Source organism: Notothenia rossii, assembly GCF_949606895.1.
Source record: "Notothenia rossii genome assembly, chromosome: 2".
NCBI lineage: Eukaryota > Metazoa > Chordata > Actinopteri > Perciformes > Nototheniidae > Notothenia > Notothenia rossii.
Genome location: NC_136904.1, coordinates 81,264,547 through 81,288,656, shown reverse-complemented (window position 1 = coordinate 81,288,656; position 24,110 = coordinate 81,264,547). Strand labels below are relative to the sequence as shown.

General features: G+C 40.2%; 4 protein-coding genes and 1 long non-coding RNA gene across 9 annotated transcripts in view; 3 read left to right on the top strand and 2 right to left on the bottom strand.

Annotated features, from left to right (window-relative positions):
• The window catches only part of LOC307028227, a 54,875-nt gene extending 44,254 nt beyond the window's left edge, over positions 1 to 10,621 (bottom strand). For both annotated transcript variants that reach the window (XR_013804896.1, XR_013804897.1), the window contains exons 1-3: positions 10,489 to 10,621; positions 8,464 to 8,525; positions 3,155 to 3,256 (exon numbers count right to left, since the gene is read on the bottom strand). This is a non-coding gene — a long non-coding RNA (uncharacterized lncRNA). The remainder of the gene's footprint in view (positions 1 to 3,154; positions 3,257 to 8,463; positions 8,526 to 10,488) is intronic.
• egfl6 (EGF-like-domain, multiple 6) lies at positions 1,456 to 9,323 on the top strand. The gene is made up of 13 exons (XM_079663053.1): positions 1,456 to 1,835; positions 3,182 to 3,288; positions 3,605 to 3,697; positions 3,922 to 4,041; positions 4,138 to 4,257; positions 4,998 to 5,132; positions 5,216 to 5,338; positions 5,822 to 5,884; positions 6,285 to 6,539; positions 7,937 to 8,011; positions 8,102 to 8,194; positions 8,288 to 8,550; positions 8,696 to 9,323. The coding sequence occupies exons 1-13, from the start codon at positions 1,762 to 1,764 to the stop codon at positions 8,801 to 8,803; spliced, it is 1,629 nt and encodes a 542-aa protein (XP_079519179.1). The 5' UTR covers positions 1,456 to 1,761; the 3' UTR covers positions 8,804 to 9,323.
• On the top strand, positions 10,544 to 12,972 carry rab9a (RAB9A, member RAS oncogene family). Of its 2 annotated transcripts, none has more exons than XM_079663060.1 (3): positions 10,544 to 10,745; positions 11,102 to 11,219; positions 11,379 to 12,972. In XM_079663060.1, the coding sequence occupies exon 3, from the start codon at positions 11,418 to 11,420 to the stop codon at positions 12,024 to 12,026; it is 609 nt and encodes a 202-aa protein (XP_079519186.1). In that variant the 5' UTR covers positions 10,544 to 10,745; positions 11,102 to 11,219; positions 11,379 to 11,417; the 3' UTR covers positions 12,027 to 12,972. The 2 variants fall into 2 exon arrangements, with proteins under 2 accessions (XP_079519186.1, XP_079519187.1); XM_079663061.1 differs by having other exon boundaries at positions 11,084 to 11,219.
• Positions 12,973 to 13,252: 280 nt separating this feature from the next.
• On the bottom strand, positions 13,253 to 14,773 carry trappc2 (trafficking protein particle complex subunit 2). 2 transcript variants are annotated; one of them, XM_079663062.1, is made up of 5 exons: positions 14,646 to 14,773; positions 14,256 to 14,382; positions 13,911 to 14,053; positions 13,600 to 13,687; positions 13,253 to 13,506 (listed from the first exon to the last, which is right to left on the bottom strand). In XM_079663062.1, the coding sequence occupies exons 2-5, from the start codon at positions 14,346 to 14,348 to the stop codon at positions 13,408 to 13,410; spliced, it is 423 nt and encodes a 140-aa protein (XP_079519188.1). In that variant the 5' UTR covers positions 14,349 to 14,382; positions 14,646 to 14,773; the 3' UTR covers positions 13,253 to 13,407. The 2 variants fall into 2 exon arrangements, with proteins under 2 accessions (XP_079519188.1, XP_079519189.1); XM_079663063.1 differs by having other exon boundaries at positions 14,256 to 14,394; positions 14,647 to 14,771.
• Positions 14,774 to 14,876: 103 nt separating this feature from the next.
• On the top strand, positions 14,877 to 24,057 carry ofd1 (OFD1 centriole and centriolar satellite protein). Of its 2 annotated transcripts, none has more exons than XM_079663046.1 (23): positions 14,877 to 14,959; positions 15,134 to 15,256; positions 15,384 to 15,587; positions 15,667 to 15,735; positions 15,822 to 15,849; positions 15,928 to 16,035; positions 16,123 to 16,259; positions 16,729 to 16,902; positions 17,079 to 17,185; positions 17,288 to 17,407; positions 17,878 to 17,951; positions 18,045 to 18,136; positions 18,287 to 18,476; positions 19,095 to 19,225; positions 19,435 to 19,546; positions 20,884 to 21,588; positions 21,837 to 21,993; positions 22,076 to 22,167; positions 22,692 to 22,820; positions 23,010 to 23,173; positions 23,255 to 23,428; positions 23,523 to 23,593; positions 23,880 to 24,057. In XM_079663046.1, the coding sequence occupies exons 2-23, from the start codon at positions 15,161 to 15,163 to the stop codon at positions 23,923 to 23,925; spliced, it is 3,180 nt and encodes a 1,059-aa protein (XP_079519172.1). In that variant the 5' UTR covers positions 14,877 to 14,959; positions 15,134 to 15,160; the 3' UTR covers positions 23,926 to 24,057. The 2 variants fall into 2 exon arrangements, with proteins under 2 accessions (XP_079519172.1, XP_079519171.1); XM_079663045.1 differs by having other exon boundaries at positions 23,246 to 23,428.
• Positions 24,058 to 24,110: the final 53 nt, after the last annotated feature.

The following is a 24,110-nucleotide window of genomic DNA, read 5'->3' as shown; positions in this document are numbered from 1 at the left end:
GGTGCTGTTGTTGTGAGCATGACTGCTTCATCAGGTTCACCAGACACCAAACACAGAGCCCTCACAGCTGACATAAAGAACCAATGAAACAGCTCTAATGTATAGTAAGCATGAACCACATGTCCAGAGTCATGTTGCAGACAAGTCAGAGATTGTGTTTGTTGTGCAGCATAGGAGCTCTTCCTTTGATGTCAAGCAGTGGAAAGACTGAGGCATTAAACACAAAAAGGACTTAAAGTACCACAAGTGATGCTAAACAACTGCTGCTGTTGCCGTAATGTCATCCATCGTACAGTATGCAAACAACTAGAACTAAATATATCTGTTAAGGTTAGAACATTTCATAGTAAATGCTACCCCATGGGGTTTGTCCAAAAATGTGCTCCCCTCTTAACAGAATATTACTTCTAACGCCACAGTCCTGCATATTTGCAGAAATCACTGCCTGCTTCCAAGCAACCACACTTCCTCCATCTCTCAAACGTCCTCCTGGATTATCATTTAAGAATTGCTGCATGTGGAATCTGCAAAACGAGTTCATGTTCATCTCCTTGAGGCTGGAGTTATGTCTATCTACTCCACACCGGAGCAACACATGAGTGGAGCTGCACAAACTCAAAAGTGTAAACTTTTTACAGTGAATGTCCAAACGTTTTAGTTTTGACCTTGCACTGTCTAACCAACATTTAACAAGCTAAAACATTTCTGCTTCATGACATGAGTACCGAATGTCTGGCAAAAATAATCACAGCCTAGTATTGTTGAGCTCAACTACAGTGTTTAACTGCAGGCCTCCTTCTCATCTACAAAGCTACTTTCAATGCAGCTTTCAAATCGCCATTTTGGACAATTTGGTACTGGGTGGACATGCACTGTGTAAACAAACTCCTAAAATCCCCTCTGTCATGGAAATCATGGGAGTAAGTACTTCATTTATAAATATAAACAAACACAGGAACCTCACCTGTCATTTTGTAAGGCTACAGCGGATCAGGAACAGATGTTGGAGCAGACTTTGAAAGAGTGAAAACTCATTAAACATTTTCATGGCTAAACTTGGAAATTAGCATGTGTCAGGGAGAAGCGCTTTATGTGCTACCTGTGAGTAAGACATCAAAGAGCGCTGCAGCTGCTAATGACAGGCCTATGCATGCCTGAGTTCCACAATTAGCCGATACAGCTAATTATCCCCAAAAAGCTAAATAAAACACAGGCACACGGGCATCAGGCAACACGTGCTTTTATCCCCAAAAAATGAAATAACACCAATATGTTGCCTTTGATTTGCTATTTGCAGAACAGCATGCTTTTTCCTACTGGTGTTCCACAGGAAGAGTTCCATGTGTGTCTTGTAGCCTATAGGGTTTCAGTGAAGAGAGGAGCACCCCTAAACATAATCCCCACCCCCCTTACAAACCCACTCCTACCTCCAAAGTCACTCACAGTGCAGTGTCATTTCACAGAGTGTCAACCCACCTCTGGAATTTCAGAGAGGAAGAAAGGGGAGCAAATTATGGGACATAGAGTCTTAGCTGCAGCGTTATAAAGAGTACGAGATTTTTTCCCCCCCTGGAGGAGACCTCAACCTTAGGCTCTGGAAACACATGAAATCCAGCGTGCCTAGTGTAAAGGCTCAACTAAGACCTGTTCCTGTCTAAGCATTTTAATGAGCGTAAGCCCTCAGGAGGAATAGTCAGAACTCACAGAAACCAAAGTCAGTCCCGTGGGAAACAAAGCTCTCCGGCGGCTCACCGTACAGACATGCATCCGTTCACTTTGGTCGGTGCTCTGGTCCTTCTGCTTCACATCTCCTCAGGCAACGCGGATGCAAAGAGGTAAGTCAATACTAGAGCAACAGAGTGTTTGATGATGTTGGTGTTTCTACCCTGAGACAGGTGTAAACTTTACTTGGATATGTACTCATTCAAGAATTAAAAACGACTTTCAGGATAATGGAAATGCACTGTCACCAAAAATAAACCAAAAGTGCCACAAACAGTTTTAAGATAAGATAAGATGAATTGATCCCAAATTGGGAAATGTTGGGATCCATTTAACCCACTTCCAGTATCCAAAACAGGAATTACTGCTATTTTAACTGCCAGCTCCTGCACGTGCTTTTACTTAAAGTGGAGTGAGGGAGTAACCTGATATGTGCTTTAAAGATTTCCCTGGAAAACCGTTGTTTTGATGGTATGTCCACACTGCTGCCCTGCGAGCAGAGGACTACGACAACGTTGACAGTGTGTCGGCTAAATGTGGCACAGCAACTGTTAATAACTGAAGAGCACCTGTCACTCTAAAGAGCCCCTCTCCTGTGGGTTATTCTGGTTGATTTCTATCAAGTCTCAGATTCCCCCCAGTCCCACCGGAGCCCAGGCTGCTTTTAGGATGCTAACCCTGTGAAACCTAAACATCTGGACATTTAGAGTCTGACACTGAGGTCAAAAGTAGAGATTTTGATGATGAAAGCTGTGAGGTCAGATTTGGATGTGTGATTCTGACATGAGTATACTTATGAACTAAGTCAAATGGAATATTAACATCCTAATTTAATTAACAGGTTAAAAATACACACGTGGAATATAATCTATATGAACTGCAGGTTATTTTTGAATGCAATGCTGACTCCATAACTGCAACTGAGAATAGCTTTAATGTAGATTGTGGAGTCAGGTGAAGGGGAACGTTCAGTGAATGAAGAGGACATATGGTTGTGTGTAAGGTATCAATGTGCACCGCAGGAAGTGTCTGATTAGTGTGTTTTTCTCCATCTGTAGCCTACATCCTGTCAGCTGGCTGTTGCTCCACAGGGAGCCCCCTTTTATCACTAAGCAAGCATGTGAGGGTACGCTTTATTTAGGTTAACTACCATTGGGACCAAAATTAGAAGAAGAGCTTTCCTACACACATGAGCTAGAGAATCTGGTTTTGTTTGGATCCTTGTTTTCATTCTAATATATTTGTAATCATGTATCTTGAGCGTTTCATTGTTGTTGTTGTTGTTGTTGTTGTTGTTGTTGTTGTTGTTGTTGTTGTTGTTGTTGTTGTTGTGATAAGATTTTATTAAAGACCAACGTTCCTATCTGATGTTCAATGCATTAACCAAGGTGGGTTTTACATTTAGCTGACATTAGGAAATTACATACCTCACCTTCCGGTTCTCTCTTGTTCTACAAAGGCACTACCAACAAGTCCTTACTGGAAGCCAACCAGGTGTTTGTCGCTACGGCAGGAGACTGGAGTGTTGCTATGGCTGGAAGAAAAACAGTAAAGGGCAGTGTGAGGGTAAGAGCAGTCCAGATTACAATATAAATATATGCTATAATAATCATAATAATTGTATCTTAAAAATCTGTCAAATGGTTAGACATATGTTTTGAATGGACAAAATATGTTGAACTTAACTTAGTGCCTCAATAAAAGCTATCCTAACAACCGTTGTTCTATTCATAACATATATTTTCCCTGTACCAAAATAAGTGGAGGATATGAGATTCAGTCCTTTCCTGCATAACAGAAATGTGTGGTTTTACTGTAATCCACAATTCTTAAACCACTGATATTTCTAGTGGTATTCTTTTCATTTTAAATGCTTTACCAGCTCAATGTGACCACGGCTGCAAGCATGGAGAGTGTGTTGGCCCCAACAAATGCAAGTGTTTCCCAGGATACACCGGAAAGACATGTAACCAAGGTGAGTAGTTTGGGTCTGGAAAGCCTGGGTCATTCTGGGTTTAGGGTAATCTAATTTCCAGCATATTTTAATTCAACAAACTCAATTTATGTATGTTTTACTTTACGCAAATCATTTTCTCTTGTGTTTAATGTAAAGGATGTTCTGTTAAATGTACATGTTTGTACAGGTTTTATAAAAGAAGGTGTTTCAGGTGTAGAAATAAAGTTGACTTTTGTTTCTAGATCTGAATGAGTGTGGCCTGAAGCCTCGTCCCTGTCAGCATCGCTGCATGAACACCTTTGGAAGTTACAAGTGCTACTGCCTCAATGGTTACACAGTAATGTCTGACGGATCTTGTGCAAGTGAGTATTAGTGCTAATATACATAGAAACACATGCAAAAATCAAAGCTGCTCAGCTTTAATATTAACAAATGTGTGTTTTTGTGAATGCATGTAGATTCCAACACATGCTCTATTGCTCACTGTCAGTATGGCTGTGAGGAAGTTCAGGGGGAGATTATCTGCCTCTGCCCGTCTGCAGGGCTGCAGCTGGGGCAAGATGGGAGGACATGTGTAGGTGAGCAACCACATGCACACTGAAAAACAATCATTGAATGTTATAAAGCATATACTATCATGTCATATGTGAAATATGATTGATAGTCGAGCCTAGACTATACATAAGGAAAGTGAAATTCAGATGGAGCAATAGCCCTTGTCTAAATAAGGAAACAGAAAAAACAAAAATTGACTTTGGCTTGTTTCCAGTCTCATGGATTGAGAGTTTTTGCATAGAGAAACAATTCTGTAGACATTCTATGATGTGGTTTTTGCGTGTTTGGCTTACAAAGCAAATGGATGCTATCAAGTTATATTTCCACAAAAATGCTTGAACTCTGACAGAGAAAGTCTGGCATAACGATCACACAGGGGAAGTAATATAATAGTTCTGGAGCATTAAACGTCAGGATAAGTCTGCATTCAACAGACTTATCAAAGTTACAAAAAAAGGAAATGTTTCCCAAATGTACCATAACAAATACATAATCGACCAAGTGCAACACATATCCGTTCAAGTGCAAATTCAAATCTGAGCAAAACATAAAGGATTCTTTTAATTTGTACTTAACACGATAAACACCTTAATGGCTGCAGGGCATGTTATTAAGTTAAAGATTATACATTAAAACAAGTGAAAACATGCAGACTGATAAATACAGATAACAAGGACTTAATGATATTACTGAATGATCAACAAAACAAAAGTAATATAATGTCACAGGCCCTTTCATTTTTCCGTTTTTTGTTTCCCTTCAGATGTAGATGAATGTGTAACTGGGAAAAACCTCTGCCCATACAACAGACAATGTGTGAACACCTTCGGGAGCTACCTGTGCAAGTGCCAGGACGGCTACGACCTGAAATATGTTGACGCCAAATATGACTGTGTAGGTAAGGTATACACGTTTATTATGGGAAAACCTTCGAGATCATTTCTGCTCCTAAAGGTACAAATAGGCTTTTTCCATTTTCAGACATTGATGAGTGTGCAGCCGGCACCCACAAGTGCAGCCAGCACGCTTTCTGTGTGAACTCTCAAGGATCCTTCAAGTGCAGGTGCCAGCCTGGCTACAGAGGCAATGGCTTTGAATGCTCTGGTGAGACTCAAGAACAGCCACACAGCATTATGAATCAAGTAGTTTTAGGGATGCCTTTTGATCTTAAACAAACTATCCAAGTAAGGCCTTTCACCGTAGATTTAAAAAAAACTAATGTGTCTGGCCTTTCCCAAGTTAGAGTAGTCAGTCAGATAGGTCAGGAGCACTTTTACAGACACATATTTCATTTAAACTCTTCAAACATCAGCAAACATCAGTCGTGCCAAGGCTAGTTTCCTGTTTTCAGACCACATTACCCTATACAGATGTCAGCAAGAGAGAGCCACAGATTGAAAACACACCTGTGCAAATAGGACATTTGTAAGGTAGCCAGTCATCTGGAGAAGAAGTGGAAACACAGATTGAGCTGTGTGCTCTTTAAACCAGATCCAGATTATAACAGGTGAAGCTCATGTTGCCAACTGACAAAGAGAATAGGCAAGGGTTTTCAGCGTGAATCAAAGATGCCTTTATTTTTTGTAGTTAAGCCGTTTTATCCGCGGTCGTGGGATGGAGACAAAGGCAGTGCAGATGATTTCCTAAATGGTGAGATTGTGTGAAATCCAAAACTCTGCTTCTGCTGATCACTCCCTGCTCGCAACCCCATGCACTCCCTCCTCTTGCCTCCTTACTCTTCAGAGCACATTTTGCAACTGCTCATGGCTGGAAACGTTGTATGGCCTCTGCACACAGCTTGATATGAGACCTGGAATCCTCAGCATGACCCTTGAGCACTTTTTGGATAGAATGCCTGTGCACTTGAAGCGCTTATCTAAGCTGTGTGCAATGAATGCTGCTGAAGTGCTTCATCTGCATGGAGAAGGACAAGAACAGCAGCTGCAAAATACATGACGACAAACGCATCTTGAGTTCTGGTAAAATACTGTCTTTCCCACTCATGATTGAGGTTCCACATGTCTCATCTGCTTCCTCTTCCTCCCCGCAGCCATCCCAGACTCCCAAGTGAGGCCTGAGCTTCCGGGAGGAACACTTGACAACCAGGACATCAGAAATCTTATCCCGGAACCAGTGGCAACGCTGCCTCCAAGGATCCGCGAGCAGCCTTTCGACTATGATGGAGAGGTCTACGTTGGCCCTGAGCAGGAACAGGTGAATGTATTTCCTTTGGTAGAAGAAGAGGAGCAGGAGGAAGACGAGGAGGCTGAAGACAACCGTCTTAATCAAAGAGGAGACGTTTTCAGTAAGTGTCCTTTCGTTTGGCTGTCTTCCAGTCATTTTGGGTGGTCCATAATGTATTAACCATACATACAGTAAACCAACTCAGTTTCTACAGAGACTTTGTTCTTGTGTCTACACAGCATTTGAACACTATTAACGATTATTCAGTATGTGGCTGAATGAAGTATAAAATAAGCAGTCAGTCCAAACACCTTGACCAGAGAAGAAAGGAGCTCCTCAGACACATCTTTGGAAGGTTCGATGTTACTAAAAATTGAGAAATGTGTAGAATTATTTGACTATTTCCAGAGAAGAACCAGACACACTGAATCTGATTCAAAGATATCATAATATCAAAGCTTTGGCTAAAACAAATACAAAATATAACAATCACAATAAAAACCCAGAGGCTAAATGTAAGAAATGATGTGAATATATCTAATTGAATAGATCATTTATGAGAATTAAATAAATCACATTCTCCGGCACTTTCATTAAATAATAAGAAAAGAGTGGACAGTGTAGTTCTGCAGTGGTATGCACCTCAAAGAAAAACCCCACACATGAGGTTACCTTTCAACACTTCTCTTGATCTTTATGGAAACACCCGAGACTGTGTAAGAACTCCGATAGCAAGAGGAGACAGGCCCCAAGACATCCATCACCTCCAGGGAGGAATTTTACTCTGTCGGCATGTGAGAGCCCAGAGACACAACTCGTCCTGCTTCCCATCTCCTGGGAGGAGGGTGAAGAAGGGGGGAGGTTACTGAGCCTCCAAGCCTTTTATTATGTTTTTCCCAAAACAGCTGTTGTGCAAACAGACTTGACTCCTAGTTGGAAAGTCTGTCATCAGCACTCTAGACCTCTCTAGCACCAGCCCACTCTGGCTGCACAGGTTCAATCACCCCAGCTGTCACTTGTCTGAGGCCGCTAGCCATGGGGGTGGTTTTCTGTGAGAGCTTTAAAACACTTGAGAGGCTGTATCCTAAAGTTGTAGCTTCATCTCAAGACATGAGTGACAGCAGGGCAGGTCTACACCTGTTGGTAAAAAAAAAAACCTTCATTGCTGCATCATTTTGGAATGCTTTTTCTAAGATAATATGTTTTAAGAGGAATGTATGAACCAAAAGTGATTTGTCATTTGTATGAGGCAAAGTTTTTGCATGAGATTTCTGCTTTTACTTTTGAGTTGATTATCACTTTGAGCTGAAACATTATACATAAGTTGAGAATTCATTATGTACACCTTGCTAAAAATAACAGTCTTATTAAGTTTCCGTTGAAACACTATAGGTTTAATACGAGAAGGATTTAATGCATGACTGTTTATTAGACAGTTTAAGCCAGGTGTGCTTAATAAACTGGATGAAAATATATGAATTCACATTGATTGTTTTCCCCTTTAATTTCTCAATACAGTTTCAGAGGACTTTGAATCCGTGTTTGGACCAGCGACAGAAGTCAAAGAAATGTTAATAGCACCAGTTCAGGAAGGTAATTAAATACCTCTTAAGATGCCATTATTATATAAGGACAGTTTATGTGACTAATTTGCTTTTGTTCTCCTAATGTTTCAACCTCTAGAGTTCATTATGGATTGCAACTTTGATCAGGGAGCATGTGAGTGGATCCAAGACAAGACTGATGACATGGACTGGAGTGTATCCTACCATAATGGTAACAGTATGATTAGTATGTTTTTTTTTTTATGTTGGATTAATGTATACTTTAAGTGCATTTAGAAAGAATATGTGCTACGAACTCTTTCAGATGCTGAGTACTACATGGCCATGAGTGGGCTCCTAGGAGAGCCGGAGGACATAGCCAAGCTGAAGCTGCTCCTCAGTGACCGGGCCCAGCAGGGCAGCTTCTGCCTCACCTTCGACTTCCGTGTGGTGGGCCAGAATGTGGGAAGTCTCAAGGTGCTGCTGGATAACAACGCTTACCCTGTATGGGAGCAGAGCCGAAGCAGAGACCAGGCATGGCAGACGGAGATCCTCACTGTAACCTGGAAAGAGGAGGCACCAACATCGGTGAGTGATTTATCATTTTACAATATAATTATCAATAGATGATTGTCAAAGCTTTGCTGTAACTGCTAACAACAATGATACCAGTCAAAGGAGGTTCAACAGCACATTAGTTATCATAATGCTAAATGCTATGAATGTCTTTCAGATTTTCTTTGAAGCTCAGCATGGGAAGGAGGTTGGAGGAGAGATTGGGCTGGACAATGTTGTGCTGACCTCAGGGCCCTGTCAAGAGGATGTCAGCCCATTTGTCTAGGAGTCTCCACCCCAGATTTACAATGTTAAAATCTGCCTTAACTGACACACATAGGATTCCTGTTTCCTGCCTGTAATATGATCTGGAGTTTCTCATGTTTTTTGCTGGCCTAGCCACAAGACATCCACATAAAGATACAGAACTTAGTCTCTAGGGAAGAATATGTATTATCAGTGCATGCATGTTCACAATAACAGCATGCTGCTAGATGAACACATCTGGCTCCATTCTCTATTGTGATTGTTATACATAACTCCGATCTCAGGAATAGATGGAGATGTCTATTAAGTTAGATGTCACAGTATTGTGCTTAGTCTTTTTTGTGTATGTGATCGCTGAAGTTAACATTGAATAATCTATGACATGTAATGTGAACTCTTAAGTGAGGTATATCTTAGATAAATACATTTCTTGAAGGCTAGTTAGTTTAAATGATCAAATGTATCAATGAAAGACTGCTGTACATTTTGCTTTCAAATGATAGTGTACTATTACATTAAATCTGTTTTTTTTTTCTAAATCTGCCTTCCATTCCTTCCCCGCTCAGACACATTTATGATGGTTCACGTACGTCTAATTATGATCATGTCAGTTACAGCGGGTTCCTGCAAACAGAAATATATCACCTGGAGTTTTTCTGGGAATGAAAGTAAACGTATCATAAGCCAGTGTTACAGTCTGGACAACATCCACAGTAATATGATAAAGAATGTGGGTAATTTATGAAATGCCACCACAAAAATGGACTTGACATGTATGGATGCCAGCCAAGCTTATATTTTATAACAGAAAATTGATGTGGTAGTCAACTGACACCAAGAAAGAAAAGCATGCTTATGTGAACACAATATTGGAAAGGGAAAAACACAATTGTTTGCTCTGACAACCAAAAATTACACAGCTAGAGATGATGCTTTAAGTAATAGTGTAAGTAAAGTGTTTATACTAATTTATTTCATCTTCCATAATGATATCCACAGAAATAGCACAAATTAACTTAAATGTATATACATAAAGAAAACAAATGATGTAGCCTACATAGTCAATGTAGACATAGGCCTATGTATCAAATACATTTTCGAACGAATATACAACAAGTAGGCAAGCAAGAAAGGTACAGGACAGTTAACTACTTGGTAGCCTATGTTAGGAAACACTAACTTTCTCTAGTTGCATATACTTTTGGTTGTGTTTGCATGAAGTAATCATGCTTTAGAAAACGCCTCTCGTGTGGATAATGATGTCCATGACTTTGGTATATGTTTACATTGTGTTAGCTATGTGTTGTAAAAGGTATTTGGACATTAACACAACAACAACAACAACAACAACAACAACAACAACAACAACATGTACGTTAGCTTGCCATGTGGTAACCATTGACGTATAAAGGTGGTAAAGTTTGCAAACTGTCAGCATAATTACTTTTTTTTAGGTGTGGCGTGGATGTTCTCCAGTGTTCAGCTGGGAGCTAACTAACCTAAATGTCGCTCTCTGGTGGTAAAGCATGAATCATACAAAGAGGTACAATATTGTACCTGCTGTTAGCTGTTAGGAACAATTTGGTCACATTGTTTGACAAACGACACGAAAGATGCTCTATAAAATGTCCTTATTTCTTAAAGCTAATATGATTTATTTCAATTTGAATAGGAACGGATGTGTTGTAAGGACCTGGAGATTACCTCAGTGCTTGTTGGTTGTTTCTGTCTGGCAACAAGATCACATGATCCAAGGCTGCCCATGTATCGTTAGCTTGTTAGCTTGTTAGCCGCTTTAGCACCAAGCCCTTGGGGTTCACCAGGAAACGGTGCGACGTGACGTTACCGCGAGCCACGCCAATGCGAGGAGCTGTCAGAGGAACTCATTAATGTCATTTCTGTTATTTCCTGTTTTGTTTTTCGTTGACTCAGCTCAGCAGCTGTCTGACACGAACTGTACGGTAGGTTATATCAATTTGGCCCGGAACTAAACCTAAGCTGGTGAATGCGGTCTATTTCATTTGCCTAACTCCAACTGTGTCCCCCTGTTTTCCCTTTCTATGTTAGCTTAGCTTAGCTATAGCGTAGCTAGCTGATAAACACAGTCTTTGCTAGCTCTATGGGTGTGCTAGCATGTTACAGCTATTAGGTTCATTTTGAGTATGTTTTATGTCAGAGGCTACATATTTGTAGTTGTTGAAGAGCTTACAAACTGTATTGATCGTTTGCTAGCAGATAATGCTTTATTGCAATGGGGCTTTCCAGCTCTAACTGCTGTCATGGGCCATCTGTTAACCAGGAAACTGCTGTGTTACAGCTGGTTGAACGCTACATACATGGCTGCTCACATCAACATTAATCAAATGAGCCTGTGAGCAAGGACCAAGGTCTAGAGCACATGATCTTGACAAGTGGAGACCAGAAGTCAATCAGTGGTGAGTCGAAAAGGATTTTAGCATAGAATTGTGTTAAAAAAAATTGTAATTGTGTTTCTTCAGTTTAATGTAGGCTAAGGTGGTTATTGGCATTTGATTTCAAACCTATTGTTTAGCGTTGTACAGATAATAAAAATATATTTTGCACCTCTCCAATAGGTAAACTATTTCAAAGTGATCGATCCGGAGTGAATAGCCATGACGACAAAAACATCACTGCTGAAAGTCATTCTTCTTGGTGATGGAGGTGTTGGGAAGAGCTCCATCATGAACCGCTACGTTACCAACAAGTTTGATGCACACCTTTTCCACACCATTGGCGTGGAGTTCCTCAACAAGGAACTAGAGGTAGATGGCCACCAGGTTACTCTACAGATCTGGGACACTGCTGGCCAGGAGCGCTTCCGCAGCCTGAGGACTCCTTTCTACCGTGGCTCTGACTGCTGCCTGCTCACCTTCAGTGTAGATGACAGCCAGAGTTTTCTCAACTTAAGCAACTGGAAGAAGGAGTTCATCTACTATGCAGATGTTAAGGAGCCAGAGAAGTTCCCATTCGTTGTCTTGGGCAACAAAGTGGACGTGACCGAAAGGCAGGTGTCTACTGAGGAGGCTCAACAATGGTGCCAGGAGAATGGAAACTTCCCCTATTATGAGACCAGTGCCAAGGACGCCACCAATGTAGCGGTCGCCTTTGACGAGGCGGTGCGCAGAGTGTTGGCATTGGAAGAAAGAACGGACCACCTCATCCCCACAGACACAGTCAAGCTTCACAGAAAGCCTCGCTCTGCTACATCCTGCTGTTCATAACATCCAGGAGTTATCACTAACATTTGCTGTTCTGCCTTTTATGTGAATAGGCTGTAGGTTTACAATGCTGTTGTAACATCTTATTTAAACAAATTATGCTACTGGCTTTATGATTTGTTGTACTGTTGAAGATTTGGTAATGCTATTTGGGACTTTTGCTTGAAGAGACAGAGAAGAAACACTAAACTCATCCCAGTCTGATTACAAATAAACACAACATCTCCGATCATTCATTCAGCACCTATCAAAGACTTTGGAGGCAGAAAAATACACTTTATTTTTTGTCGGAAACTCTAAAGCTGTCGTGAAGGAACGGAGGCAATGTCTTTGATTTTTCACTTTCTTCTCAAATGTTCTATTCTGTCACATTGTAAAATGATGCAACCCTTAAATCTGTACTACCTTGGGATTACCATCATTATAGGTTTCCATAACTTCACTCTTAAATGTTATACAACAGAGTTATGACCTATATATTTATATTTAGAACATAATTTATACAGCCTAATGACCTTATTTCTGAGAATGATGAAGTAGCTGTGGGAATATGTGTAACTAACAAATTGAGGCTTGTTGTGATTGTTGCGCCTTTAGGTCTTTTTTGTAGGCACATTCTGCTTAGTGAATAGTGATGATAGGCTGTGTGCTGCAAGCACTTAACAAAAGATCAATATTAAAGCAACATTAACGTGCATGGCATCAGGTGTATTTCATTTCCTGGAAACTTCTATTCTGCAACATTTTACCTTTTAAGAATTACCTTGAGGAAAGTTTAATGAAAATGATTTAATTAACAGTTTTCCTCATTGTTGGTTCCATTGTTTTCATTTTGTTTTTATCTTTAAAGCACTCTTAACATTTTTATACTTACAGTTCAGTGTTTTTCTGCACAGATTAATAGTGACTACTGGTATGCTAAGTGACCAATAAACTCCCTGAGAACTGAGCATGGTTTGTTTCCTTAAAACTGTGTTAGTCTGTTTATTATCCCAATGTTTGAATTGTGCTTTATAACCACTGCAATGATTTAATGCATAAACTGGTAGATAACACAAGTACCTAACTATGTCACGTCTCAACATTGTGTTTATACAGGTTTTTTCATGTGTTGAGCAGTCTTTAATAAGTAAAAGATGGTATGCCTTTAAGTATGTTGTTAATAATCAACACACAGCAGCCAAACTCACAGCTTGTCCCATAAGAGAAGAAAAAAGGATCAACAAATATTACCATTGATTTTAGACAACTTTTTATAGAAAATGTGTTTAATACATTGTACAATTGTTAAACAGGAAAAGAAAGACAGACATCAAACGTGTGGTAGCTATATATACACAACCAATAACCAAGATGCATTATGATCCTCATACATGTGAAGTGATTAACTCAAGAGATGTTTCTTTCCAAGAAACTGTACTTTCCTCTCAAAGGCTGTTGAGCGGATTGGTGCATTGATCTCGTAGAATGGATTCATTGCAAACTGGGAGACAAAACAAATAAATAAAAACACTGAAGTAAAAAAAATAGACCAAATGTAACCTCGAGCCAAGTTATTCTCATATGGACAACTTACCTTAATGTATAAATCATATACATCATTAAAAAAGTTTTTGATTCCATCTTCTTGTCGTGCGTCATGCAGCATGATGAATCTTATATGTACGGCAAACAATTAAAGAAAATAAAGCCATTGTAATGAAAGCCTTGAGTTTGACTAAAGAATGACAACAATACGGGGACTTCTGAAAATGTGATCACATTATACTGCAAATTAACACGTTAATAATTGTTCCTATCAACCCTATAAAATGGCAGTAAACGATAAATGCCCTTTAGAGTCCAATATTTGCATTATGAGTATCACCAATAAAAAAAAGGATATGTCCTGCAGTGACGAAGGCAGAAACAAACCACTCGTTGAACTTGTCCACAGTTTTCAAGTACATATTGTTGGAGAGCCACATGTTTTCATCCACTAAATCCAGGGCAGCGTGTGCGATGAACTGGTTCAGGTGACGATGGTCATCCTGTGGTCAATGACACAAAAATGAAACAAGATGATAAAGGAACATATATTTTTAACATATCACACATTAACATATATCCTGACAGTTATGCTGAGGTCTATGGCTTATATGCTAATAAATAAAACAATTATTATTTCGTGACCACTGTTTTGTAATATGTACAGGACTAAATGTTGATGTTATTATTAATCCATGACGTTACCTTTGATTCAACTTTCCCCGATGGCAAGAACTCCATCTCAAAGACAGGGTTGTCCTGGTGGCCAACCATGACGAAATAAAAGCTTCCAGACATCGTTTTCCCTTCTTGTTAGCAAAGTCAAACTGTCCTGAAAAAAATCAAACCAAACACAACATGTAAAATAAATGTAATATTTCCAAATATCAGTGTCAACATCACCTGATCGACGGACAGCCCTTTAACTAGCAAGCTAACGTTAGCTGCAGTGCTAAAAAGACGGTTGGCGTCGTTTAAGACGTTCAGTAATGCTTGCATAACTAATATAAACCTATTACATTTAAGATAGTATAATAACTAACATAAGCACAAAAGGAAAGGCGTATAAATGTCATACAACCAATTTGTGTGTACCTGTCAATTTTGCTTCCTGGAGAGAAACAAGTGAAGTCGCACACAGATGACAACATGGTAAAGCAGAAACAACAACTATCTCTGGTAAAACGGTTCAGCGACAAATATTTTAACGTAGCTTCCTATTAATAATGGTTGCATTAAACGTATAATACATTTTCGAATAATAATAAAATAAATATAAAATAAAATTGCAGCTTTTCTTCTTTGCGTCATAACTGTGCGCCCGGAACCAACGTATCCGTTGACGGATTTAAATTAGTTGTACACGCCTCCTCGAAAGAACGCCGAGATGCTTTTTGGTTGTTAGGCTGGTAAGTAGAAACATAATTGTATCTTTAGAGACGCTTATTTTATTTGGGGGTTTAGGAGACATATTTTGAACAGTCTACCATCGGGTAGGCATACAAAAGCTGTTGAAAACTGTTATTTTTTGTTGTTTAGCTCACCATGTCAGCTTTACCGTGCTGTTGTTTCTCTTCTGTCAGGACCTACAAAACAACGACAGTGCAGTTATGTCTTCGGCCAAAGAAGACACGTTATCCCCAGACGAGCTGAGGAAAAGACTCTATCAAACGTTTAAAAGTAAAGGACTCCTTGATACACTGAAAGTAAGTCATGCTATAAATGTTATTGTTTGCTCTGCAGCGGTTAGTGACTGTACTCTGCTAACTGACGCGTTAGAAATAGTAAATGTTCTTCTCTCGTTTTCTTTTTCATTTGTCTGATCTGATTCAGACACAGCTTCGGAATCAGCTCATCCAGGAGTTAAAACACCCACATTTGACTGGAGGAGAACCAGTCCCACGAACAATTCCTGGGAGATCTGAACCCCTTTTGGTGTCAGCATGCAACAGCATAGTGTATGATCACCTCTGCTCCTCAGGATATGAGTACACCCTCTCTGTATTCTGCCCTGAAAGCGGCCTATATAAAGACAAGGTTAGCAATGAGTTTGTTGTCTAATTTATTGTACTGCTTGTAAAAGACATCTTTGCATATGAATATTCTATTTTGGCAGGTTTTAACAACCGGAGACCTTCTTCAGCTTCTTAAAATCAGTCCTGAATCAGCACTTTACAGATCTCTGGTAATTCATAATTTCATAGGAATATTTTTCTTTAAATTATAACTCATTCCCATTAGTAATAATGGTGTTAATGTTTTTTTTGACAGTCTTCAAACAAAGAAAACAAGGACAAAGGTATGTACATGAAGCAGAATTTGTTATAAAACTGCTCCTGCCCCTAAGTCATTAATATATCTTATTTTTGTCAAGCAGGGTTCCTGATCAGCCTTCTAGCACAGCTTACACACCATTATACACACAGCACTGGTCACGATGCTGACACTCAGACCACCAGCAAAGCAAGTTATGGAGACTCTCTGGGTAGGATTGGATAAAATGTCACATTGTACTCAACACACCTGCCTTTGAATGCAGAGTTTTTAATAATTATTTTTCTTCCATACACAGTTGAGAAGATGAAAATGATTGATAAGGAGTACGAGAGCTTAAATTACAGTGGGGAGAAATGGTTTACACTGGAATCAAAACTGTCTGCCCATAGAAAAGAAATTGAAGCACAGCTGCAAGCGGAAATGAAGACAAAAGTATGTATATTCGTTACAAATATCACAAGAATAAATGCTATAAAGTAGGGCTGCTCGATTATGGCAAAAATCATAATCTCGATTATTTGGGTCAATAATTGTAATTGTGATTATTAAATGCGATTATTCATTGACTTTGAAAACATCCATTTATTGGAGAAAAAAATGTGAACAGTATGTTTTTAACAATTGATTACCCTGAACTTTAAGTATAATTCAACTGAAAAACCCCCCAAAAAAATATTATAAAAAAAAAAATAATAATAAAAAAATTATCGTTTTATTTCTATTACGTTGTTTTCGTAATCGTTGCAAGCCATAATCGTAATTGCAATTAAAATACGATTAATTGAGCAGCCCTATTATACAGTGTAACTTTATTGTATAAATGCATCATGTTTTATGACTGTCTAATATTTGATGTGCAGTTTTTCTTCTGGTCTCAACATTGTGTCTTTTATTTCTTAAGATGCAACATTTTAAAGATGTTGAAATTGCCACGGTGAGGATGGAAGAAAAAGCAAAGTTTCATAAAGAATTTGATAAGCTGAAGCAAGATCTGGAGAGGACTTATGAGATGAAGGCAAAGGCGTTGATGGAACGAGAGAAAAATGCCATTGATCGATTGCAAAAGCAACAAGAGGTAGATTACTGCTAATTATGATGATGTGCTCTCTTACTTAAGATAAACCCAAGCAAAGCATTATTTCTTAAAACTGACAGGCTCTCAACTTTCCAATAAACATTTGTATTATTCCTAACTGCTTCAATCTAAGATGGTATAATGCATGTTGTTATTTGTGTTTCTCTTTTCTTTAGTTTGAAGAAAAAAATATGTACATGCAGAGACAGTCGGTCCTGAAAGAAATCGATACGGCACGAAACAGAGAGAATGAGCTGAGGATGAGAATGGAGGCTTTTGAAAAGTAAGGGCTTTCTTTTCTTGTTTTACCATTCGTGGTGATAAATGGATGCTATGCTCTTTCACTGGGACCACTGGTTTATTGACTTTGTTTGTACGGTGATAGGACTTGTCAAATGCACGAGGAGAAAGTCAAGACCACTGAAGATCTGCTGAGGAGGAGAGAGCTGGCTGTGAAGACCATGGAGGACACATACGACCACAGATTGAAAAATGAACTTTCCAGGTATTTGGTTTTGGCTCACATTGCCAGAAGCAGTTTAACAAACATCATTTTGGTTTCACTATGCAGTTTCGTTTTTAATAAAGTTCTCTTAACTCTATTCACTTTATCTCTCAAAATAAGGGTATGTATCCTTGTTAGGCATATTGTTATTGTGTGACCAGAGGATGTCACTGTTTTTACAGATTATGCTTTTTCTTTTTGAATGTTTTTGTTTATTTGCTCACTATTTGTTATTACCTCAAACGATGATGACTGTATTTACAGACTGCATTTGGTTGGCCATCACAGTGGAGTAACGTACAATAACAGGACCGGATTATTTACTAAATAGCTGCTGCTTTGGTCCATTATCCTTCTACCTTGTAATACTGTAGGAAAAGTCCACGATGTTTTCAAAGCCGGTTTTTTGTTCATATTGTTGAGTTTAAAATCTATTTTTGATTGTTGTTCTTATGCATTTATAACGTTAGGTACCAGCTTGAACTCAAAGATGAATTCATCAAGAGAACAGAACATTTAACCAAGAATGAGAACAGAAACAAAGGTCAGTATTTCAATCAATGCAATGTCACTCACCAGCTTTCTTTTGCCCATGTTTTTATTTGACTTTTGTGTTTACATTACTTTTTTTTCTTAGTGGAAACGGTTCGCATCCAAAAGGAGTCTGCTGAAATGAATGGAAAATTAGAGGAGCACAGCAGAGCATGTTCTGAGCTGAGACGGCTGCAGGTAAGCAGCACAACTCCATTGGTCTACAATTGGCAATAGACACTTCACTAAATAATTCAACACAATTCAATCATTCAGTGTGATGTGATGATAATTCAATATATCATTGAGTCTACAGTATTTTTGACTGTCTCTTCTGTTGTGTTTCAGGATGAGTTAGACACAGCACAGCAGCACATTTCTCTGTTGACTCAACAGAAGGAGATTTCAAGGGAGAGACTGGAGACCATGAGTGACTACCCCAGCGTGAAGAGAGAGAACGCAGAGCTGCAGGGCGAGCTGAGGCTGCTGATGAAACAGCTGGAGGAGACCCAGGAGGAGAACCGGCTGCTCCGTGCAGGTGAGGAACAGCTTGGATTAGAACAAGGCTTTCTGTCTGCATTAATGTACAACTGAGTCCTTTGTGACTGGCTACTTTAATGTTTGAGTTATCGCTGATGTAAAAATCAGTATCTCTGAATTTGACAAAAGAGAGATGAATCCACTTCCTTATGTAGCATTCACAGTGTGGGCTTATTGTGAGCTGTGGGAGATGCAGCGTACTGTGAAGCATTCAAGTTAGTCTGTCCCACTGCTTCTGGCTCAGCTGAGACTTTCTGAATGTGTCTTGCCTGCCAATGTGGGGCCTCTGTGCTGTGAGTGCAGCTCTGTAGACGACTCTCTTAGAAAGAACCACTAAAGGAAAAAGGGATGAGAAGTGGAGTGAAGGAGAGATGTGACACAGGGCTCCCTTTACCCACGGCCGAGGATCAATAATGAGGATACAGTCTTCCTCCTCTTTGAAGGTAGGGAAGTAGGCCTTTCTCCTCATCACTTACAAAAGGCAGATATGGTGTGAAGCCCCATGTGCTATACTCTCATGCTGCACAGATAAAACGTGACGTGACTCCGTTAATCAGTAGACACTGGACTAGCAAACAAGATGCATTTTCAAATGATGCTCTGACTTTTCTCACAGATTTGGGCAAGCCATCCAGAGAGCAGCTGACTTTGCAGACGGACCTACGGAGGCTGCAGAGCACGCACAGACTGGATGAGGAAGAGTTTGACAACCAGAAACAGGTGCTGCAGGCACAGCTCCAGAGTGAGGTCAGTCCCATCACAGCCTCTCGCAGAGTGTGGGAAACTATGTGGTCAGCTTTTTCTTTTCTTTTGATCATGCATTTTCTTCTGCCCTTGGGGAATGCGTTGTGTAATCGGTGTTTCAGTCGACTTCTACTCATTCAATTGCTTTGCAGAGACTTTATACTTTGTGAAAAGCTCTCGTTTGATATCCTGTGTTCTGTTGTTCTCTGCAGGTGGAGAGATGCGCTCAGCTTAAGGCTCAGTTGATTCAGAGCGAGGAGCGATCCCATTGGATGACTAACCACATCGAGGAAATTAAGATGCAGCTTCGCCAAACTCAACAAGGTATCACATGACTGGGCGTGCCTGTCTGCCACGTCTTGGGCCGTCCACACCAATGATAATAAGTATAAAGATAACTATAAATATATATATTTTGTAATCGTTCTAACTCAAGTGGATGGCGGAGTATAAACCCCAGCTACTATGGTCGGGGCCATTGCTATTGTCGGTATCACTTTCAAAGGGATGGGATGTATGTAGAGATGTCCCGATCCGATCACGTGATCGGGTATCGGAGCCGATCACGTGATTTTCAAAAGATCGGAATCGGTAGGAAAAAAATCGGGGATCGGGATTTTTTATTTATTTTTATTTTTTTATAAATACTTTTTTTTTTTATTATTCAATGTTACAAAACAAAAATGACCATGTTCAAGTCTTAAAGTCATCCTAAGGCCTTAGTTTTGGTTTCAAATGACAGAACATCATGTATGTGTTGCTTCTTTGGGGCTTGTTTTCATAGACCTGGTTGCTTATTTCTCTCAAATCTGGCAACAGAGTGGGCAGGGCGCAGTGTCTAATTGTAGCAGTAAGCTAACGAGTACTGATAAGCTTTATTTAGTTTTGATCCAATGCTGCACAACTGAACTGATCCAAAGCTGCAGTGAAAAAAAGAAGCTATATCCATGTTGGATAGAATTACCAATTTAAATAAAAAAATAAACTTAAGGGACTTGAATGCTTTTTTTCTTTTTTTTCTCTTAATGCATTGCATAAAGATCGGATCGGGAAAAATCGGTATCGGCAAATTGTCAAAATCAAATGATCGGAATCGGATCGGGAGCAAAAAAAGGTGATCGGGACATCCCTAGATGTATGATAGAAACATTTTCAGCGAATTCAAATCTCTCCTCCCCTCAGGTTGTGCAGCACATCAAAGGCTACTTTTTAACAGTTTTAACTTTATTAATATTTGTCATTCTTGGTGTGGATGGTCCTTTAATATCATTAGTCACTGTGAACCATGTAGGTTTGTGTATGCAGTTATGAATGTTAAAATCAGTATTACATAACTTCTTTTTATCAATTTTACTTTTACTTTTTCGTAAACTGGCTTCCTTTCTTGGATCATGTCATTCTGTCACATTAACATAATATAAAAGGGAAAATATTTGTGAAATGGTAAAGAACTCAAACATTCTCCCTACTTTCAATTACTTAAAAAGTAAAGTAAGCCAAGTCAACAGTAGTCGCCAATAGATGTAATTGCATGTATAGAGTTCTCCAAGTTAGTAGTAGCATATTTTTTGGTGGTTGGTCTTCTGTATTAGTGTTCAACTCTCCCTGCTTGCTCTTCCTTTTCTTTCCCTTTCTTGTTTGTGTCCATGCGATGACGGCAGCGCTTGAAAATGAAGTGCTGCGTAACCCCAAGCCCTCTCTTGTTGATCGCTCAGTTCTGGATCTCAGCGCTGACTCGCTGGTTCCCCCTGACATCTACACGAACAGAGCTCTGCTGAGGGCCAGGGTGGGTTATGATGATGTCTGTGAAGCAGGTGGGCCCTTCAGAGGACACAAGTCGCCCTGGAGTGACGCTCCAGACTCCGACATGGAGCTGGTGGCTGAGGCCAAGGCTCGGATCCAGGGGCTGCAGAAGGAGGCCGATACCTTGGAGGAAGCTTACAGGAACTACCAGCAGAGGGCGGTGCGCTCCACCATATCACACATGCTTCCCCCAAGACCTCTTTCCCCTCAACGAGCACATCCTTCACATCGTCCTGACAGTCCTCTAAGAAAACAAGTCTCCCACACACACTCTGCCCACAAATCACACAGACCAGAGTCTTCACAAACTACCAGAACGCCCTCCTCGGCCCCCTATGAAACCAGAAACACCGTACCAGCCGCACAGCCACGAGTCACCTTCACAGCAGAAAAAAACCCACCCCAGTCCCCAGTTTTTACTGACCACAGTCTCCATTCGTTGACTGAATCTCAGTTTCTAAGAGATGGTCAGCCGCAGAATGGAAGCAGCTCTCCATCCAGACGTCTGTCCTCCACACCGTACTCTTCCTCCAGGAAACCGCTTCAGAGAGAGATTGCAGAAGGTAACTTCAGAAAATGCTTGCCTCTATTAAACACACTTCAAACATAAATAAACCACTATTAACTGTTAAAGGATAAAGAGTTGCAGGCATTCAGCGCCCATATACTTTAGAGACTTAAATATGTCATTAATGTTCCAGAACATGACCACAGTTAAATCATTCCGAACAGTCAGTCACACCTTTCCGTGTCAGTTTTTGGATTATAATCTATCCCCCATGAAGTAACATGAAGTCTTTGCATTCTATAGAAAGAGTCGTGTCTCCGCTGCCATTCCCGGATTTGTCTTTTGACAGACAGTTCCCCCGCCCCCCGCACGACGAGGTGGCGATCTCAGGTGACTTTCCCTCTGAGCTCAGTCCACCTCGCAGCCCCCAGCTCAGGAGCACAGCACGAGACCAGGCCAGGTACCATCTGCCACCCTTTTGTAAAGGACATTACAGCCCTTTAACACACAATGAATACTAATGTCCTCCTTGTTCCCCTCAGCCCACCAAATCTGCAGCCCGTGTTCTCCAGCTCGGATTCTTCCCCACAGCCCGAGAGATTGAGCCTAGAAGATCTCACAGGGATTTTGTCAGGTACCAGTGTTGTTGATTTATTTTCATTATCATGTTAACTCTGCTACTGCATAACTCAGTTGTGTTTTGTTCATTTTATTACTGCACTGCAGCCTTCTATTGGTACCTAATTTAAATATGTTCCAGTTTTCAAATACAACATTGAATTGTGATTTATACCGGGAAAGCTTTGGTGTGCTTAAACACAATGACAACGCCACATTTATTTAAAAATTCAATACTGTTTTTTTCCTGTTGAACATTTCCCTGTATATTCAGAGAAATGTTCAAATAGTCTTTTCTCATTATCATTAATTTAAACGAAATCCCATGAAACAAAATGGAGTATATCCGGTGTGGAGGCTGAGGATTTGGGAATGGCTGTTTTTTAATGAGTGTGTGACTGGCTTCCAAAGTGTCCTCTCAGTGGCCCCTCACAATGGTGAAGATGAAGGGCATCTGATTATGTATTCTGTGCCAGTCCTCTGGCCCTTTTTGCATTATGGTGGGGAATAAAAGATCTCTTTGTGCATGTCTCCCTCCAGAGCCCGGCCACATTCCAGAGCTTCTCCTGGACACTGCCGTCCCTCTCTCTGAGGAGGCCCCTGACAGCCCCGCTGGCCCCCGCCCACAGGACCTCCCAGAACACCCGATAGACATGCAGGGCCAGGCGGGTGAGTCGTTAGTCCCCCCCTGTTACTGTCCTATAATCTTGGTTGACCCAAAATGAGAAAAATGGCTACCTTCTACTGTACACCATCAGTATGAGTACATGTTATTATGGCCCTTCATTGTATCATAAACCGAAGTAACGTGATGACTGACAATCAAATTGACTCATGACCATGTATATGTTTTTATAGAAGTCCTGCAGGTCTCAGGTCAGTCAGCTATGGAAGAAGATGAAGAGGGCGAGGAGCAGAGGTGGGAAAGAGAGCGAAAAGAAAGACTAGAACAAAGGCAAAGGCATCAAGAGGAGGCCAGAGAGCGGGAGCTGCAAGAACTGGAAAGACTGGAGAAACAGACGGTAAGGATTGTCTACATAATAAAAAAAGAAAACATAATGAAATGAGTGTTGACGGTATATATGTCGAATTAGCTTTTACAGGAGCTGGAGCAACAAGGACAGGAAGAAGAAGAAGAGGAAGAAACTGGGGCTACAAAAAGAGATGAAGAGCTGAAGCAAGAGGCAACCAATGACAGGGAGGAGTCTAAAGGTGAAAATCCCTTGGAGAAATACATGAAGATGGTCCTGGAAGCCAGAGGGAATCAGCAGGCCCAGGTAACACACTCGTGGAAAACGTTGCTCTTGTTGCATGACTTTTAGCTGCTGTCCAGTGTGTTTAACTGAGTGTGTGTGGGGGGGGGGGTTTCAGAGCCCGGGAAGAGAAGAAGCCGGACATACGAGCCCAGGGGCCAAGAGTTTGTCTGAAGGGAAAGATGACAGGTAACTAAAAACAGTTGCTTGGACTTATGGCTTTTCCTAAGAATACAGCAACTCATGTTTTTTAATTTGAAAAGCTTTGCTGTGACTGTTGGAAAGTTTAATAAATATACAAGCCTACATAATCCTCTTACAAAAACATTTAATTTCGTTTTTTCATCTCCTGGTTTATCTTACTTGCTCTGGAAGTATGTTGTCTTGAGGATGCATTCATTGAGAAATACAATTGTTGCTTTTTGTTTTCTGTCCCTCGAGGCTAACGCCAATTAACTTGAAATTGCTTTCCCAGCGTTGCAGCATATTCACACAAGGATGAAGAGGATGATTTCTGGTGAGCTGGTGCCATCATAAACTGATGAATTATACAAACGTAATGTTTTGTTTTTAAGATGTTGCCTTTCTATGTATATACTTGTATATTTGATGTTATATTCACTCCATGTTTTAATAAATCACATTTCATCCCACTTCTTATTTCTTCTTCATTGACTAAAACACCACACAGGATATTTTTATCAAA

What these genes read in the sequence shown, in the direction of transcription:
- trappc2 (XM_079663062.1), bottom strand. Translation starts at nt 14,348, where the DNA reads ATGTCTGGAAGCTTTTATTTCGTCATGGTTGGCCACCAGGACAACCCT. An exon ending in CGGGGAAAGTTGAATCAAAG is followed by an intron (nt 14,054 to 14,255) that starts GTAACGTCATGG and finishes CATTGACCACAG; the next exon opens with GATGACCATCGTCACCTGAA. An exon ending in TCTGCCTTCGTCACTGCAGG is followed by an intron (nt 13,688 to 13,910) that starts ACATATCCTTTT and finishes ATTGTTTGCCGT; the next exon opens with ACATATAAGATTCATCATGC.
- egfl6 (XM_079663053.1), top strand. Translation starts at nt 1,762, where the DNA reads ATGCATCCGTTCACTTTGGTCGGTGCTCTGGTCCTTCTGCTTCACATC. An exon ending in CGGAAAGACATGTAACCAAG is followed by an intron (nt 3,698 to 3,921) that starts GTGAGTAGTTTG and finishes TTTTGTTTCTAG; the next exon opens with ATCTGAATGAGTGTGGCCTG. An exon ending in TGCAGATGATTTCCTAAATG is followed by an intron (nt 5,885 to 6,284) that starts GTGAGATTGTGT and finishes TCCTCCCCGCAG; the next exon opens with CCATCCCAGACTCCCAAGTG.
- rab9a (XM_079663060.1), top strand. Translation starts at nt 11,418, where the DNA reads ATGACGACAAAAACATCACTGCTGAAAGTCATTCTTCTTGGTGATGGA.
- ofd1 (XM_079663045.1), top strand. Translation starts at nt 15,161, where the DNA reads ATGTCTTCGGCCAAAGAAGACACGTTATCCCCAGACGAGCTGAGGAAA. An exon ending in GCGGCCTATATAAAGACAAG is followed by an intron (nt 15,588 to 15,666) that starts GTTAGCAATGAG and finishes CTATTTTGGCAG; the next exon opens with GTTTTAACAACCGGAGACCT. An exon ending in CAAAGAAAACAAGGACAAAG is followed by an intron (nt 15,850 to 15,927) that starts GTATGTACATGA and finishes TTTGTCAAGCAG; the next exon opens with GGTTCCTGATCAGCCTTCTA.